Source organism: Parasteatoda tepidariorum, chromosome 3 (genome assembly GCF_043381705.1).
Source record: "Parasteatoda tepidariorum isolate YZ-2023 chromosome 3, CAS_Ptep_4.0, whole genome shotgun sequence".
NCBI lineage: Eukaryota > Metazoa > Arthropoda > Arachnida > Araneae > Theridiidae > Parasteatoda > Parasteatoda tepidariorum.
Genome location: NC_092206.1, coordinates 9,370,701 through 9,390,549, shown reverse-complemented (window position 1 = coordinate 9,390,549; position 19,849 = coordinate 9,370,701). Strand labels below are relative to the sequence as shown.

At 29.8% G+C, this 19,849-nt stretch overlaps 1 protein-coding gene across 2 annotated transcripts in view; it reads right to left on the bottom strand.

Moving 5' to 3' along the window:
• Nucleotides 1–17,277, bottom strand: part of LOC107438950 (insulin receptor substrate 1) — a 48,665-nt gene extending 31,388 nt beyond the window's left edge. Inside the window, exons 1-7 of one of the 2 annotated variants that reach the window (XM_016051385.4) lie at nt 16,844–17,277; nt 14,708–14,850; nt 13,049–13,343; nt 8,061–8,206; nt 5,189–5,331; nt 4,933–5,100; nt 2,655–2,753 (exon numbers count right to left, since the gene is read on the bottom strand). In XM_016051385.4, coding sequence (XP_015906871.1) covers nt 2,655–2,753; nt 4,933–5,100; nt 5,189–5,331; nt 8,061–8,206; nt 13,049–13,343; nt 14,708–14,809 — 953 coding nt within the window. In that variant the 5' untranslated portion in view covers nt 14,810–14,850; nt 16,844–17,277. Of the gene's footprint in view, nt 1–2,654; nt 2,754–4,932; nt 5,101–5,188; nt 5,332–8,060; nt 8,207–13,048; nt 13,344–14,707; nt 14,851–16,838 lie in introns of both variants that reach the window. The other variant, XM_016051378.4, reaches the window with a different exon arrangement.
• Nucleotides 17,278–19,849: the final 2,572 nt, after the last annotated feature.

Genomic DNA, 19,849 nt, shown 5'->3' with positions numbered 1-19,849 from the left:
GAAATTCAAAATTGGAAATACTATAAGCACTTACATTCAGCGATGTAAAAAATATGTATATAAGTCCTAATATACAGAAGAAAAAAAAATTTCAAACCATTTTCATAATTTCTTAAACTATTTTATTTTATAATCGACGTTGAACAGTCAACCCAATTTGGGGTTTACAACTACTGGTGTTCAACTCTGTAGCCTCGTAATTTTGAAGAACCTAATCCAGAAGACAAGGGAACTCCTGGATCAAGTATTGGGAGAAATCTGCCTTTGTGTATGACTTTTTGATGGAATTAAATAGCCATGAAGAGGAAAACCACCCACGGTTAGCCTGACGTCAAGGAGACTCTTAACTTGTGATCCATCTACCACTGAGGATATTTTACGTCAACACAGTGGTCGGTGCAAGCTGGATGCGGAATTCGTATTAACCAGTCATCACTGGGATTCGAACCCGGTTCACCTCATTGGAAGGAGCATCATTTATTCCCTGAGCCATCACATTCTTGATTTAAACTATTGACATTCAACATACTGGTAATAGCACCATCTATTGAGGAATAAGAGAAGTGTTTTGGCCATCAGTGAATATTTTATCACAATTTTGTTTTTTTAATTTCTTCAACAAATGCGGAGAAATTTGACAATATAGGAGTAAGCAGGAGATAGTTGTAAAATACAGGAGTCTTTGTTAAAAAACAGGTGGCTTGGCAGGTATGGTACAATAATTTTTAAAAATTTTTTTGCTTATTTAATTGGTGGCAAATGGGTTAATTGGAAAATTGGTAGTTTGGAAGCAAGAAAAATAACTGGAAACATCATAATTTTAAAACAGTTTCAGAAATCAAACAGATTGATTTTTCTGATAAATATGAAATTCTAAACACATTATTGTAATGCAATTTTTCATTTCATAAAAAATTCTTTTTCTCCCTTCAAATTTTTAAATATTATATTTTGTAAGAAACAAGATGTATTGGAATGATATACATTGCAATTCGGAATACTGGGTACATAATAATATAATCGGTAACATATTAATATAACTGTTGAGTTTTTGAAAGTTATTAGTTCTTCCTAATAATCAAAATCAAAACTGTACACCTATAGACAAAATATTTCATTGCAAGGAATGATCTTCTATAATTCATAAGTATACTCTAGAACAGGGGTTTCCAACTTACATGAGGCTGGGGGCCACAATTAAAAACACAAATCAAATGGCGGGCCGCAACTTTATCAAAATTTTTTGTAGAACTCTTTAAAGTTTGAAGGAACATTAAATATTACTGCCAGAGTTTTATAAAGTTGTACAAAACAAAAGTATTGATTTACAAATTAAAATAAGAAGTAGAATTTTAAAAATATTTAATTGTTATTAATAATATTTTCAAAAATATTAAATAAATAATAAAAATTCGGGCTACAATAACTTTCAAGTGAGCACCTATGTATTAAACAATTAATGTGCAACAGATATCTAATTTTATTAAAACTTACATAGTAACACACAAAATATTCAATGAGAAAATTGAGGTTTGCCTGCTGCAACCACCAGAGAATAGATATTTACATATTAAATTTAAAAATGTGTGTTTAAATATTTTCGTACAAAATGAGTGGTTTCTAAAAGATAAATCGGAGAATTTCTTCAAGAAAATTTCTGATACGCACATGCATAGATTATATTCACAAAATACGAAAAAAATAATAAAAATGAAATAAAAAAGAGCAACATACACGATTATTTTTGTGTTCGAATAAATATTTTCTTGGATGCAAAACCTGAAAAATTTCTTTGCGCCGTTGGTATGTTAAATTTCACAGAAACGAAGAAATTAGGTTTTTATTAACGTGAAAAGTATTTTAAACCCATATAGATTTTTTTACGAAAATTGCCCGCTAAAAAAAATGACAAGTAATATATTTTAGTTCGCGGGCCACAAAAAAAGGCTTTGCGGGCCTTATGCGGCCCCCGGGCTGCCAGTTGGAAACCCCTGCTCTAGAACAATACCATAGATAATCAGATAAGGGATGAGGAGCCAGTCTTTATTAAATCAAACAATATAAAAAAATAAAATTTAATTCCTATTTAGGTCAATAAAGAAAAATTAAATTTTAGTTACTTTTAATTAAATAATTTAATTTTTTCTCCCATATAAAACTCAAAATAATTAATTAAATTTAATTAATGAATTAACATTTGAAAAAATTGTATTAACATCAAGTGTCATCCACTACAAGTTTAAAAAAAATGTATTTGAACTTTAAGTGGATGAATAAAAAATATTTTATTAACGATTGAAAATTCAAACAAGATAATAGGGAGAGTGGGAACTAATAGTAGGAATTGATAAAAAGAATCTCAGTATAGATCTGTTAGAAACCAATTCCACAATTAATAATTTATTAGGTTTGCGGAAAGATTTTTTAAAGGTATCGGAAAGAAATTTTTTCTGACTTTTCTGTGCTAACATCACACGGAAGTTTTAAAATGAAAGATAAGAAGCCATTTTTACTGCGAAAGGTTCTTTCCTACACAATCATTAATATAATTTCACACAAATTTGTTATAACTAACAATAACCATTGAAAACAATTTCTTTTAAACTATGCAACTGAAATATAGAACTAGAAAGAAAAGGCATTTTTTTACTTACATAGAATTCTGAGAATTAACAGAAGGCCATTCATACATGGAATGCGGACGAGAATTTACATCTTTCGAAAGACACCCAACGGATGTGTATGGAGAAGAACTAAAAGAAATATTCAATATAAATATTCTTCTCATCATGATTCTTACCAACAATTATGCTCTTTTACGGCATATGTTTCCATACAGATGGATTTGTTACTAGAATGTTGAGGATTATTCAATCCTCCTCATAATGAACTGAGGTTGAATTTTCTGATTTATTTATTAATACAATAACAAAACAAACAGTTACTAATATATAATGAAATAGTTATTACATTGAATAGCTTATTGGCCCTGCAATAGTTTTATTGGCATGATTTTAAGAGAACCTCCTCAGCCTAGGGTTGCCACAGGAAAAAATGAACAATATAGTTGGCTTTTAATAGTCTAAAGCATGAGTCGCCAAACTTTTTTGATCATCGACCCCTATATTATTTTTTTAAATCTCCATCGACCCCCATAAAAGTAATTTTCTGTTAATTAAAATAAAACTATTAGATACTGTGTTTGTACATTTATTTTATGATTTTAAACATTTATTAAAGTAATAGTACATTGTGTAACAATAGTTTTATGAAAAATATATTAATGTTGAAATATAAATACCTTAATATTTATGAAATAATAAGTAATTATAAGTAAGTAGAAATAATAAGTAAAGTAACTACGGATTTATTGCTTCTTAATCAATGACATGGGTGTGCCTGGTTTTTTTTTTTCTGCAAGGTTCGTTATATTGGGTTCAAAATTGGTCAATTTTAATCTTAAATCCCCTCGAAACTCCACATTTAATTTATTTCTGTTCTTAGTTAAGATTGAATTTACGTGACTGAAACCGGCTTCAACCATATAGGAACTTGGAAATGCTAGCATAAATGGCTGAGCTATTTCGAAAAGTTTTACTTATTTTTGCATTATATTTATATTTGTCCAAAATTTGCTTATTGTTAAATTTTTAAAAAGCGTCTTTGCTTCAAGATCCGATAATAATTCAGCAAGCTCATCTTGCAGTTTTGTCTCCGGCTGTACTGATCCATATTATTAATGCTTGCCTTCTTTTTTACATTTATTGATAATTAAAATTGATATCTAAACTAAACGAATCGTTTTATCAAAACAATAACTAATTATCAAAAACTGTGAAAGCTTTAATAATGACACTGCAAATATTCAACACTGTTCACAGTTTGCAAAGATAGCTGAAACTGCATATGATATTTGCGTTTTTAACATCAATACTCGTCACATGTGACATTTGGACAAGCGCACATAGGCATATGACTTATAAACCAGCTTGCTTCACCCGAATAAATATATGTTTATTAATTTTTGTTTTATAAAGAAACTGATATTAAGTCAATTACAAAAAAATTCACAAATTTTACATACAACAGTTCTTAATACGCAAATCACACAAATTACGTATGTATGATTTGCGTATTAAGAGCTGTTTTTTCTTCGACACCTTGTCTCAGAGCGACCCCCGCCTTTGCTGAATAGACCCCTGGGGTCTATATAGACCCCCAGTAATCCCAAACCTTTGTAATCCCAAACCTGAAGGATATAATGTCCTTCAGGTTGCATTGTCAAATTATTCAAAAATAGATAAGCACCTTTTAAGCACTTTTCAAGCACTCAAATAATATTTTTAAGCACTTTAAAAAAAATTGCAATTAGGTAAGATTGGAAAGATTTTGACAACCGACGGTTTTAATCGTCATGTCGGAAAAAAATTAAAAAACTTTTGTCATTGTTTTTGGCAATTGTCAAAATTTTTGAATCAAGTAAATCAATGGTGTTTTCATACGCTACGGACTGACGGTACACCAAAATAGATTGGGGTTGAATTAATTGGGAAAACATTGAATAGAACAACGTCTTTCTGCATAATTTGTAGCAAAAATCAACATGGTAGAGGAAAAATCTCCTTTTGGAAAAAGGAAAATTAAGCACTTTTTAAAAACACCCAATAAAAAAGCACCTTTAAGGGCTTTTAAAAAACGAAAATAAGCACCTTTTCAAAACGCTACGCACACTGTCCTCGTTGGGCTGATCACTCAACCGGAACATCTCTTCTTGCACCTCAGACCACAAAGGTAAAAAAAAATGAGATGGGCACATTAGACCTTGGCCCTCGACGGGCTGCTACACCACTGAGTTTAGAGAGGTTAGAAAAAATTTAAAAAGCAGAGACCTTATATCAAGAAATATATTAAACTGAGAGTAGAGATACAAACCTGAAATTGTCTCCCATAATGGTTTGGGGTCGTGTTGGTAAACTATCACAGCGTTCACGACTATTAGAAAAAGCTTGAGGGACTCCGATTGGATGAGGGTTTGAATTCTCACTCGATGAGGCACTGCGTGGTCGAGGATCCTCTCTTATCTTGGAAGACTTCATTGCACTTCAATGAATTAGAAAAGAAAAAAAGAAACATTGTATTTTTAAACAAAAAACATTCATTCCTAATTTGGTACAACACTTCAACATACCTCAAAACAGTTTCATGCATATTCTGAGCCACTATGGTAGCTTCAGTAGCCATGTAAATTTCCCCGGCTCCTGTCACGGCAGAACGTCCCAACTCAATGAAAAAATGGTCTTTAGAATGTCCACATCTCCTGATACTCATTAACTATATAATAATTTAATAATAATAATTTAATAATAATAATTAACCACAATAATTAAACATAACTAATAATAATACAGTAGAGAACTAGTTAGATGTCTGAATTTCCCGGTTTTCTGGAGCGGCCAAAAGTGCTGTTAATTGATGTTTTATCAAACCCAAATCACGAGGAAAAAGTGAAACACATTTTAAAATAAGAAAAATACAAAAAGATCTCCTAATTTAAAAAAAAATGGTAGAAAAATAACATTTAAAAGGATAAAAACATTTGCAAGTTTAGACAAGAAAAATAAGTTTAAAAAATACAAAATTAGCATATTTATTTTTTGATAATAATTAAAAATCCCCAAATTAACTAATATAAAACAAAACCAATAATTAAAAAAACAGAATATATTTCATATCTAATTATACCGGGGCGGAGGGGGGCGATGAAAGGAAAACTTATTAATCTAAATAAAAACAACATTCAACTCTACTCTAATTTCCACTTTTTTTTCCATAATCGTTATAGTTGGCCAGACAGCCTAGTGCAGGCCAATGCCTTCCTTTGAAGATTTCTCTATAATGACCTCCTCATTTGACTTCCTCATCACTCATTTGAATCACTTGGGGTCCATTTATATATACATGAAAAATACAAAATAGCGTACTCAGTTTTTTTTTCTTTTTTTTAAAACCCTAATTTGGAAATTTAAAAAAAAAAAATTTCCCTTTTTGATAACACTTTTTATTATTCATTTGAAAATAGTGTCAAAATAATACAATGATATATTTTAATAATTTTTTTTTTAATGTATGGCACCTGGGTCTATTTTCCATTAGCCTCAGAAATGCCAGAATTGTTCCTCTCTTGTGGTTACCCAGTGGGCATCTGTGAATAGGGGAGATTTCCGTATCATGATCTATGGCAGAATTATCGCCAAGTCTTGGAAACTTTTGGGCAGTGGCCCGCGAGAAACTTTAAAAAAAAATATCACAGAAAGAGACCAACTCGAAATGTTTAACTCGTAGCCACCCCCGGGCAAACATCGAAATGTTTTGTTTTTTTTAAATTTGCAAGTTTAAAATTTATTGGACACCTTGGTGGTTGTAGTTGGCGTGACAGATCATGATACGGAAATATCCCCTATGGCTAAGCCACAGCAGTTGAGTTGTGTTGCCTACGCCATACAACCTCAAACTCGTTTATTGTGACATCCGAGATTGTCACAGAATCTCGTATCTATATGTCAACATAAATCCAGTACAGTAACCAGTGATCGGCATATTTTAAATTATTATGTTATACAGTAGAGAACCATTTATCCAGTATTCAAAAAACTGGGAAACCAGAAAACTGGGAAGAATTTTACTTGGTTTTCCCGCTATTTTGAAGTATGAAGATGATATACATATAAATGAATATTGGGTTGTTCGCAAATTAATTTCTTATTCGCAAAGCAATTATGGAGAAATCTTCAGAGGAAGGCATTGGCCTGCACAGGCTGTCTGGCCAAATATGAAGATGATGTACATATAAATGAATATTGGGTTGTTCGCAAAGCAATTCCTTATACCTTTTAATGAAAATAAAACGCAATTTTCTTATAGCGAATAAATATTTCATTAAATCATACGCTATCTATAATGGTCCAATACCTTTTGTCCTCTTTCTGGCAGTAGCATGATTTCAACGAGTATAAAATTTTTGTTCTTAGTTGGCATGAAACTGATCCACATTATTTTTGATCTCCTTACTTGAAGTAAAGGTTTTAAAAGTTTTAAGGTGCCTAAAAGTCTTTGCAGAATTTGAACATTTTTTGTCCCCAATATATGCTTCAAAAATGAATCATTTTCTGTTACATTTGAGAAGCAATTCACATGTGTTAACGTGGCGGCACAAAGTCCTCTTTGTAAGATGAGAAACCCATTTCTCAAGTTTTCCAATTGAACCTTTAGTCTCTTCAAAGGATCGTGAACGGTCAAATTTCATAGATTCAATCACTCGACGTCCTTACGAGTTGTTATTCACCAGTGGTGCATCTTAATCGAAATAATAATTTGCCAGCGACAAAACAAGCGAAGTTTTGGCACTGGCGTACTGCAAATATAGCTTCTCCATACACATCGGATATTTTTTGTTTGTTTAAACAGTATTTTCCCCTTTCTAATAGTAAAAAAGTAAAATATGCCAAAAATTCTGCTTTTGAATTTTCCACATTTGAAAGGAGATCAATCAAAAACTACTGCAGAAGATCAATGGAACTTTTTGCTATATCAGCTGTCAAATACAATGTCATATATAATATATATACATATATAGAAAATATATATAAATATATAGGATTATAATCAACAGTTTTAGAGCCATGGAGGCTCAGAAATAAATACCTTTTGGGTTTACTTAGGCCGTAGGTATAAGTTTAAAAATGTTTTTTTCAAACACCATAGTTGGAGTCACGGTGGCTCAAGAGGATAGAGTGCTCACAATCAGTAAATTAATTGAGTAAATTAATACAGAATCTATTAACATTCATTGAGTTTATTCCAACATTTTTTTTCTCCTTTTTATCCGCAAACAAAAAGAAAATTAAGTCAGATTATGAAAGTTTATTCAGAGTATTTCCTATTTAATTTTGTTAATTGAGCAGATGGTAAAATAGAGATATATTATATTAAAGCATGTTACTGTGACACACAATAAATCTGACATTTATTCCTATGATTTATTTAAAAAATTATTAACTTACCGGAAACTCGAGGTAATCGTTTTCACCAAGAGGATTCATTTTGATTAAAAACAAAGATTTTGGAGTTAAAGCTACTCTGTATGGGCCAGCCAACAATTTATCATATTCTAAATCATGCTTATCTATAATAACTTGCCATAAATGCTCTGAAACCATAAAAAATAACAGCTCTGTTTTAATTCAACATGCATAACATTAAACAATAAATAAATTATTTTTTTTACCTATAAAGAGAAAAAGTAAGACCAATCAGTATGGGGTAGAAATATTTCTGTCTATCCTTTGTTTGAAATAATAAGTACTATGTCCTGTTCCTATACAGTAAAGCGCCGATTATCCGAACTGCTCGGGACCGAACGTGGTTCGGATAATGAAATGTTCGGATAATTGGAAAGTTGTTTAAAACCTAGTTTAAATGATTATTATTTATGCGCTAACCTCCCTTCACACTTTTTCTAGGCTTAGGACTAGCAGTACTATCTAAAATAGCTCTGGCGAGTTTAAGACCTTTTTTTTTTCAATTTTTAAACATATTTTTTAAAACTTTTTTTTTCAATTTGAATCATTTTTATCATATTTCGGCTTTTTTATAATTTTTTTTGTCAATTACTGATTTTACCACATTTTTCTTTATTTTCCATTGCAAAAGATATCCAGCAAACACTTTTGTTTCAAAGAACATGCTCTTTTTTGTGCAGCCATATCCCTTATTCTTTTTAAATAAATCAACTGAATTGGATCAACATCATTTTGACGTTCTAGGCAATTCATTGCAATATCTAATGAATTGCATCCTTCTTATGAGAAGGTCCATGATCTTGAACTTGATCACGTACTTCTTCCTCTTAATCTGAGGAGTTCCGATTTTCATTCAAAATTTCAGAAACAATTTCATGATNCACGAATTTGGTTTTCCAAGTAGGACCACAAATGCTCTATTGGATTAAAGTCAGGTAAATTTGGGGGCCAAGACATGACTTGAAAGTCACAGGAATGTTCCTTGAACCAATCAATGACGATTCGACCCTTATGACATGGTGCATTATCCTGTTGGTAAACACCATCCCCCGCAGGAAAAACTGTTGCCATGAATGGATGAACCTGGTCTGCAACTATGTTCAAGTAGCTTACAGATGTCAGGGATTGTTCTATGAGGATTATGGGTTCTAATGTGACGCATGAAAACATTGTTCCTGGGTGAGAAACCATGAAAACCTGGACGAGCCAATTGTTATAGATGGAGGGTGGTCACAATGTAATGGCTCTTCGGTGTATATACACACACTCATATATTTGATAAATTAATTATTGTGAAAAAGGAAAAAGTTCTTCTTTTTTTTTCAAAGTCATTTTTTTTAGTTATAAATCAATTCAAATAATTAAAAGTATTTAATTTTCTGCAAATGTGTTACTAAGTTAACTGATAAAAATATTTTATGCTTAGAACACTAATGTTTACATAAAAATTATCATATTTGTCGCTAACATGACAAAACATATGGGCAGCCCTTTGTTAATCTACCTGCTCTGCAACTTGCTTTTCACTCAAAAAGGTTGTGCACCCCTAGTTTATATTTATTAAATTTGATTATTAAATATAGCCCTTTTTATACATTGCACCATTCTGTAATATGCTCTTCCTCTTCCACATAAGATAATGCAATGTATGTAACTAACAATGTATGTAATGCAATGTTCCTAAGAAGAATTAAATTGAATAAAAATTTAAATTATCCAATTTTATTTTTAAAATGAAATTTGATTGCAAGTGAAACTGTAAGACTAGATGTAAGTACATAATAAACAAAAAATAGCGGTAAACCAGGTTTCCTAATTGGAAAAAAAAAGAAAAAAAGAATTAGATTTATTTATTTATTATTATTTTGTTTTACGTATACTTGTGGCAGCTCAATTCACCATTACAGAGATAAAATGTAAAATGTGACAACCCTTCCAGTTAATTTTGGTGAGAATAGAACTTGTTGAGCAACCCCAGAAAATATACATTTCTTCAAGTTCAGTCCTCTCTGAGTGAAAGTTTGAAAGGCTATCTTTGCTAGATTATACTTTTAATTCAATTTCTTATTAAATCTATGTCATTTGTTTAATTTGACAGACATTTTATTAATTTGTTAAAGTATTTATTTTACTCTAACTAAACATCCTCTTTCAGCTTAAACTAATTTTCAGTTATGCACATAAATCAGACAAGTGCACTTAATACCAAACATAGCTCTGACAAACACAAAATATATAAATAATGTTCAAGACTGATTGAAATTGTTATAACTAAAGCACTTAATATTTCTAACTAAAATGATGAAAATAATTACATAATTAATAGAAACTAATCACTAAAAAATTAAATCATAGTTGAAGCTTAATTAAATATCCTAAATGAAGCTTTCATGAATTTTGAAATTTTCATGAATTAATGAAGGCAAAGACACAATCTGTTGGTTAGATATCAAATCAAGAGTAAATTAAGTCAAGAAACATTTTTTAAAAAAATTATTTTAAACAAAAAAAAGTGTTTCTTCATTATTTATACACACAAACTGCATATTTAACAACCTCTGAAGCATTTGTATTTCAGTAAATAAACATGACAAACTTAAAACTAAATTGATATAATCAAAATATGTTTATTAAATAATTATTTCCCACAAAGCTATTCTAAGGTTATAACTTAAAAATGCCACCTCGCTTTAATCCACATTTAGTCTTTTTTTATTATGTAGTTTGTTTTTAGCCCAAAATAATAATTTACATTCATTGCATCATATCATTATTTTTCTTAATAAAACCCTCAGTATCAATTTTTTTAAGAAAAAAAGAACCTTAAGAATATATTTTAACTTAACCTTAAGAAAAAACATTTTTTGACTTAATTCATTAATTCAAATCAATGATTTTTTAAAAAAATAAAGTGATTTAAATCATGAAATGAACTAATAAAAGAAACTAAAAAAATTGAAATTATAGGGTGCATATCCAAATTTTTCAACAAAAAAAGCACCTTTCAAGTACTTTTCAAGCACCAAAAAATATTTTTAAGAACTAAATACATTAACAAAATGCAAAATAACTTTCAAAGATTTCACATGATCATGATAAAATAATTAGTATCTGATATTGAACTCTTGCCGGGTGCGTAGCCAAATTATTCAACAAAAAGTAAGCACCTTTTAAGCACTTTTCAAGAACTCAAAAAATATTTTTAAGCACTTTAAAAATATAACATAATTAGGTAGGGTCGCAAAGTTTTTGACATTTATCTTGTTGTAACCGTCATGTCAAAAAAAAAAAAAAAACTTTTGGCATTGCTTTTGACAATTGTCAAAAATCATGAAATTTTGAATGATGCAAAATGAAGGCATTTTCATATGCTACGAACTGACAATACGCCGAAATAGATTGGGGTTGNTCATATGATACGGACTGACGATACGCCGAAAGAGATTGGGATTGAATAAATTGTGAAAATGTTGAATAGAACAATGCGACCAGCGTCTTTCTGCACAATTCGTAGAGAAAATCGACATGGTAAAGGAAAAATCTCAATTTGGAAATGGGAAAATTAAGCACTTTTTAAAAAACAAAAATCTAAAATAATCACCTTTTAAGCACTCAAAAAATATTTTTAAGCACTAAATACATTAACAAAATGCAAAATAATTTTCAAAGATTTTTACATAATCATGAAAGAATGACAAAGAACTCTTTTCTCGGTTATATCAGCCACCCTAAAAAGATTGAGAGATTTTCTTGGTACGATTTCAGAGGGAATGAAGCCTGAAATTGAGAATATCTTGCAAAATGCAGCAGAGTTGCACATGAGAGAGCAAGAATTTCATCAAACCCAGCTCAGTAGACGTACATGTGGAACCGCAAGTATTTCATCAAACGAGTACAATGATCGGTGCTTTTATACGCTACGCACCAACGGTATGCATTCTGTTAGAACAAGGTGCGTAGCCAAATTATTAAACAAAAAATTAAAACCTTTTAAGCACTTTTCAAGCACTCAAAAAATATTTTTAAGCACTTTAAAAATATAACATAATTAGGTAGGGTCGAAAAGTTTTTGACAATTGACAGTTTTATCTTGTTGTAACCGTCATGTCAAAAAAAAAAAANAAAGAAAAAAAAAACTTTTGGCATTGCTTTTGACAATTGTCAAAAATCATGAAATTTGAATGATGCAAAACGAAGGCATTTTCATATGCTACGAACTGACAATACGCCGAAATAGATTGGGGTTGAATTAATTGTGAAAACGTTGAATAGAACAATGAACTGTGTCTTTCTGCATAATTCAAAGCAAAAATCAACATGTTGAAAGAAAAATCTCATTTTGAAAAAAGGAAAATTAAGTACTTTTTAAAAACACCCAATAAAAAAAGCACCTTTAAGGGTTTTTAAAAAACGAAAATCGAAAATAAGCACCTTTAAGCACTTTTTAAAAACACTATGCACACTGCCTTCTCTTGATTACATTAGCCAACATAAAAAGATCAAGAGACTTTTCGGTACGATTTCAGAGGGTAGAAAATGAAGCCTGAAGTTGAGAATATCTTGCAAAATGCAGCAGAGTTGCACTGAGAGTGTTAGAATTTCACCCAACTCAGCTCAGAAGATGCACATGTGGACTCGCAAGTATTTCATTAAACATGTAAAATGATTGGCAGTAGGCTGACGGTAGGATGAAATGGATTGTGGTTGAATGAGTTGTGAAAAATGTTGAATAGAACAATGGAAAAGCACGAAAATCGACAAGGTAAAGAAAAAAATCTCGTTTTCGAAAAGGAAAACTAAGCACTTTTTAAAAACACCCAATGAAAAAAAGTACTTTTAAGGGCTTTTAAAATATGAAAATAAGCACCCTTAAGCACTTTTTAAAAACGCTATGCACCATGAATGAATACTTCAGGGTTTCCGATACAAGATAATTACTATTTTTTGAATGCAAAAATATTTATATTCACCATAAACAAGCCTGGAATTATCATCTCCCTCTACACAGCTTTTATGAACTTCTACAATATCTTTGAGCCAATCTTCAAGTTCTTGCGTAGAGTCTGCCACAACTGCAAAACAATCACATTGAGTGTAGAAAGCGATGATATTTTTCTGTTTCGAGTGAAGTTTCCGACTGACGTTGAGACACATTTTGAGGTCAATACAGCGCCTGGGTTCACAGCCGAATTTCCATTTCTTCTCCGAGCTGTAGTACTCCAAACGAGCATCCATGTGCAGAACAAAAAATCTTTTCTTCATTTTCTAAAAAAATATTACAAATATCTTGTCACAACAAGCAGCGTTAATATATAGCGAGACTATCAAATTTTCTCATAAAAACATCTTTTTTTCACTGTAATAACTTTAAATATCAACAAACATGATCAATCATAAAAAAGTTTATTTAAATTAATCACATTAATAAATAAATAAATAAAAACTTCCAAAAAGTTATAGATTTATTTCAAAAAATCTTTTCTCTTTATCTAGATAATGCTAAAGCACTTTTTCTGAAGAAAAAAAAGTCAGGTTTACAAATTTCTAAGCAAAATTTAGTGTTTGTATCTACAGTAGTGTTTCTTTCTCAAAGACTTGCTTCAAAATTCTGTAATTAAAATTCCTTTGGCTGTCAGAAAGAATAAGATGTTTTTATATATGTTTTTACATTTCGAATGCTTTAGGTTAAAGGAGGTGATCCTGCGGCCTCCGTGAGTTTTTTTTCAGCCTCTTGTATTAATTAATATATAATTATAAAGATTTCAACAATTTAAAAATTAATAGAATGAAATAATATGCTGCCATTAGTTGAGCATAACATAAATTAGAATGCTGCAGTGTTAAACAGGGTTGCCACTTAAATCTAGAGAAAAAAAATTCCCTATACATATTCACAATACATCAAGAGGAAACACAATCACTGTGATCTTGAGTGACCTATAATTAGTCTAGTTTTAATTGCTAACTAGTAACTAGTTTTAAGTACTAATAACTAGTTTTAATTGTTGCAAAAACTTAAAAGAAATAAGGAACAGTTTAACATGGTACTTAAAACAAATAGTGCTATAAATTAAACAGTTTAGTATAGCTGAAATATCATCCTTAAATATCCCATTGATTACGCTTTGAGTGGTCACCACTTTTAAAAGACGAAAAAAAGAAATGAAATTCCTCACATTTTCTCAGTTGCTTTGTAAATTTTGAAAATTGTGGGATTTGAAAAAAAAAATTAAAGTTAATCATAGAAGAAGGTTGAAATTCAAAGATTTTTGTTGTGATCATTATTTTGTTAAAAAAAGATGAAATTCAGGGTTTTTTTTTTTTTTGCACCTGATAAAAATCTGAAAAAATAAAAATTATTTAACGATTAAACCGTATTTCTTAAAAATAATTCTGTTCATGTTTTTTTTCCACTAAATTTTAATACAGCTAATTAACAGTTTAAAAATTGAAAATGTAAGTTCATTATTTATGTTAAAACCATCAACAATAATTGTTACATAATAATTATCTATTGACTTCTAGAGACCAAACTTCCATCTTAGTGGTCTTGGACCACCCATACCATAGCAAACTACTTGTAAACATAAATGCTGAAACTACTGGGGAAAAAAAGGACTGTTACCTACTTTCAGTTTTTTAAGATATCCGACTCTTTTGACACCAAGAGGCAATGTTGATCCCAAATCAAGTGTTCGTCCTTTAGAAAAACTTTTATATTTTTGGGACATGATGACAAAATAAACTAAGCACCCATGCTTACACAAAGATCCTAAAAAACGAAGAAAAAATTTAATAATACATTCATCAAAAAATTACAAAATTTAAACCTTTTTTCTAATCTCAATAATTTTAAATATTTTTTAATTGATTTACAACAAAATCATCCCAAATTGTGCGTAAAAAAATAATTACTCAATTGAACAATTAAGAATTCAAATTCGTGCATTGTATTAAAAATATCATGATTTTAAAAATAAGGAAAAACCAATAGTGTAAAAACAATTGAAAAACTATGCAAATTCATGATGACTTATCATACTTGTCAAAACATGATTAATTAAATGTGCAATTCAAAATTTGCGGGTTGTAATTCTATAAAAAATAAAATAGATTGAGATTTTAAAAACCATGAAGAAATGCAGTGTGATAACTGTCAAAAAGCTGAACAAAAATATTATGCAAATTTCAGATTTAATCAACGTGAATCAAAAAGATTAAACTATCAAGCTGCAAACATTACCTCTAGCGACATTTTGAAAAATTCACTTCATAGTTTTCAGTTGATATTATTCTTTATTTGGCATATATACATAATAATTCTTTTACCAGTATTTAAAATAATTCTGTAAAAAAAATTACATTACATTCAAATCAAAATAATCTTTCATTAATCATTTTGCATCTTTCATTAATCATTTCAGTCAACTTTGTGTTTATTCACTATTGCCGCATTTTCAACCAGATTGCCAAAGTCAGACTCTCTATTTCTTAATGCATAATTCAAAAGAATTTTCATTTTAATAGCAAAATGTAAAATAAAGTATACACATTTCTAAATAATATCTTTTATAATAACTTAAAGTTTCAATTAAATTTTTTACTTACAAAGCAAACGTAATCTTTATTTTCTGATGATTAAACTCACAAAAAATTTTCAACCCTTTTGTAAAGAAACATTTTAATTATTCTATATGTGCTTCACACTAGCTCTGATCTCTCATCTATTACCTTACAGAGATCATTAACAACAACATTATCAGTATGTTTAGCAAAATAAATTTAATGAAAGAAATAAACATATTTCTCCCGATACTTGATCCAGTTCACTTGTCTTCTGGATTAGGTTCAAAATTACAAGGCTGCGAAGTTGAACATTGTTAGTTGAAAGCCCAAAATTGGGTCGGCTGTTCGACAACAGTTATAAGATTAACATAAATAAGGTGAAATGGAAAAGTACTGTGCATTATTAATTACAGAAAGATTTCTGCATTAGTACATTTGCAAAACTCGTCATAAATTTTTCGCCACAAATGGACCGCACCATGCAAGGAAAGGGAAAAAAAAGTCCCAGACTAAATTAAATTTGAAGGATAAAACTTGCAACTCAATCAGGACTTACTAGTATATTAGATTTTGAATTTTATTATCAAGCAATTTTAGTTGACAGGAACAGCTACTCATAAGGACAAAAGCAAAACTAATGACATAAACATATTATACATTTAGATTTAGAGATAAATCTAGTTATTTCCTTCATATCAAAAGCCTAAATTCTGCATAATTATGTTAACTATGCTCCCTTTTATAATTCGAATAATACAAATTGTTACAATAAACTGAAAAACTAGTAGATTGATAGATAAGGGCGGTAGGAGAGGGTACTTAAAGTTAAGTTTTTGCAAGTAAAAAATATTTTTATCAACAAAATATAGTAAATTAAAATATTGTGAGCCCCAAGCTGTTGATGTTAGTTTCTTTTGTAAAAACAATTTTCTCTGTTTACAAACTAAAAACAAGTACTTGTTTACAGTATTCTCATTACATTTAGCTGACGCTGAAACAAACATTTGCATGTCAACTGAGTATTAAAAATAAAAAGGCAGCAGATTTAAATTAATCCTAATACGATATGAAATAAAAATCATTTAATTTGTAACTCTCCAGAGCCAAAATACATTAAAAATACGTTGCACTTCAAAGTTAGCATAATAAATTACAAACATAGAGTATTTATTTAAAAGAGCTAACTAATCTCACCTTACTTTAGATTACTAATTATCTCGCAGCATCAAGTAAGCTCGTTTTTCTTCCAGGCATATAAAAAAGAGAGGTTAGAATGCGCAATAAATAGGATTAGAATAATAAAACATCATTGCAGATTGCATATGTTTTTTAATTGCTCATATTAATAAAAGCAATTCTATAATACTTCATTTAAATGAAGGATTGATTTGATATTACGCGGGACATTTTTGTTTAAAACCTTAAAGTATTGCTTCATTTTATGGAAAGCTTTGGGATTTAACTAAGAGTTAATCATAGTCTTGTTTTAAATAGCTTTGCTAAATAAATAGAACATATTGTTCAATGTTTTTAATAACATAAAACATATTCATATAATAAATTGCTGAAATTCATCACAGCTGATGTAGTGGGATATAAAATATAAATATAGAGAGTTTTGTTGATTATTTGAATGAAAACTGAACTGTCCGCTTTAATAGACCCATAGGCCAAATAAGTTTAATAGATGTCGCTTTTAAATAAAAATCCGCATAAGAGTGGGGCCAATTTTACTGCACGCGATTCACGCACTCTCAATCACCATCGCTGTAAAACTTTTTTTAAATTTATTATTCTAAAGCAAAACGCTTTTTCTCACACTTTAAAATTCATATCCTCTCCTTTAAACTATTTCCGACTTCAAGTTATACATTAATTAACCTTTTTTATTTTTTTCACTCTCATGTAACCGTGAGGAAGATATTTACCCTCTCGACCCTTTTTTTCCCTTCTTTCCTGAAACGAACCACTTGGATCAGTCTGCGTAGGGACCGAGGGTGTGCTGTATTGGTCCTCGTTAAACTGTGCAACCGTAAAGTGCTTGACTTCACGCGCAGGTCGTCGGGCTACCGAAGCGGGGATGCCATCCCCTCCGCAGAGGATCAAAATTGTGATGGCATGTCTTCGGAACATCCTCCGGGATGTTTCCCAGACCGTCGTCAATAGCCCATTGTGCAGCTCTAGTGCGACGTAAATTAACAACAACAACCTGAAACGAAATATTTTACAGGCAAGATTTTCCTTAACTTTCATTGAGGAGCACTTGGATTTTGTGACACTTGGATATTCATTCTCTAATTATGAAAATAAAATCATGTAAAATCAATCTTTTTAAAATCATGTGCCTGTCTGTCCTGCTCGCAAGACAAACATCAACTATAAGTTCAAAATGAAGATAAAACAAAGGAAAATTACAGACATATGGAAAAAAAAGGGGTGGGGGGGGAAGAAAAATAATAAAAAAAAAAGAATAACAAACAACTGGAAAAAAGAAAAAAAGGATAAAGTTTTTTTTAAAAATCCGGAAAATAAAGATATAATCTTTTAATCAGCCCACACGATTATATCCGCAAAAAAGAGTGCTTCCTATTGTTGTATTATTATAGCCAAAGCAAAATATATCAATACAGTAGTGAGAAGAGCACTCAAAAAATTAAACGAAAATAAAACACATTAAGTAAAAAATATACGAACTGAAACATATCAAGCAAAAAACAGAAAATAAAATGTAAGAAAAAAACAGAACAAATATACTAAACTCTTAAAATTAAACTTAACTTTCAACCCTCAAAACTTATACTCGTAATATTAAATTTGCTTTTAGATTTATTGATAATGATAATTTAATTATCTTTAATTTTCAAGATTTTACAATTTTGTTAAATAATATTTATCCAGAGGAATTAACATCTTGCTTCGTAACCACGACGATAAAATTAATTTTAACTTTTTGACTTTAGGGATTAAAAAAGAAGAAAATATCTGCATTGTTGATTCATACTATAAAATAAATGATATTAATATAAATAAACTAATTACTTGGAATTCTTATGTTTGCAGAAACATTCATTTAAATACCATTTTTAATCAAATGATTAGAATTAAAAGAATATGTAGTAATGTTTACGTATCCAAAAAACAAATAGACAAACTCTTCCAAAATTTGATAAATAACAATGGATGCCCAACAAATGCAATTAAGTTCTATGTAAAATCATTAAGTTTATTGTGTTATACTATAATTAATAAATTCACTAAAAACTTCTTTGTTAACTAAATTTATATTTTTACCATGTGCAAATCCAATTCGGGCAAATTTGTGGCTGAAAATCTGTGTAAACTAAATATCAACCTTATTAATTATAACTTTAAATTATCGAGTATAATATTATATCCTTGAGAACATCCATTTTCGGGACAATCTAGGGTAATTAACAAATCGAAAGTGCTTCAGTACTGCAGTTGGAACGCGCTATAAGAGATCCCTTTATTTATGCTTCTAATCTCTATTTACGCTTCCGTTTTCATATTTTGCAATAAGGCAAACTTATTACAAAAACATTTTAAATCATTCTTGAAAGATTCCGATACGTGAAAGTTCATTTGAACTCGCTTAATAGGTTACGTTTTGTGTTTTGTTCTGTATTTTTCTTACATTTTATTTTCTGTTTTTTGCATAATATGTTTTATATTGTATATTTTTTACCTAATGCGTTCTATTTTCGTTTCAATTTTTTGAGTGCTCCTCACACTATTGTTTTGATAAATTTTGTTTTGGCTGTATTAATACAATAATAGAAAGCACTTCTTTTTGCGGATATAATAGTGTGAGCTGATGACAAGATTATATCTTTCCATAATTATGTTTTCCGGTTTTTAACTAACTTTTTTTTCAATATTTTTTTTCATTGATCATATTTAATGCAGCATTAACGCTTTATTATCTACTATTAACTTACTTTCGCTTTCATTTTGCTTCCATTTTTAATTCATTTTGCTTCCATTTCTGGTGTTAAGGACGTCGTACCACTTGCAGACCATGCGAGAACGATTTATTTTCAGTACTTGTTTCTCAAATATATTACTATTAAAAAATAATCTAAGTAGCTGAATAACTGTATTTTATTATTAAAATATTTCCAACTCATATATCAAGTATTTGTGACTGACAGAAATTTAAAAAATAAGGCTATATATATATATAT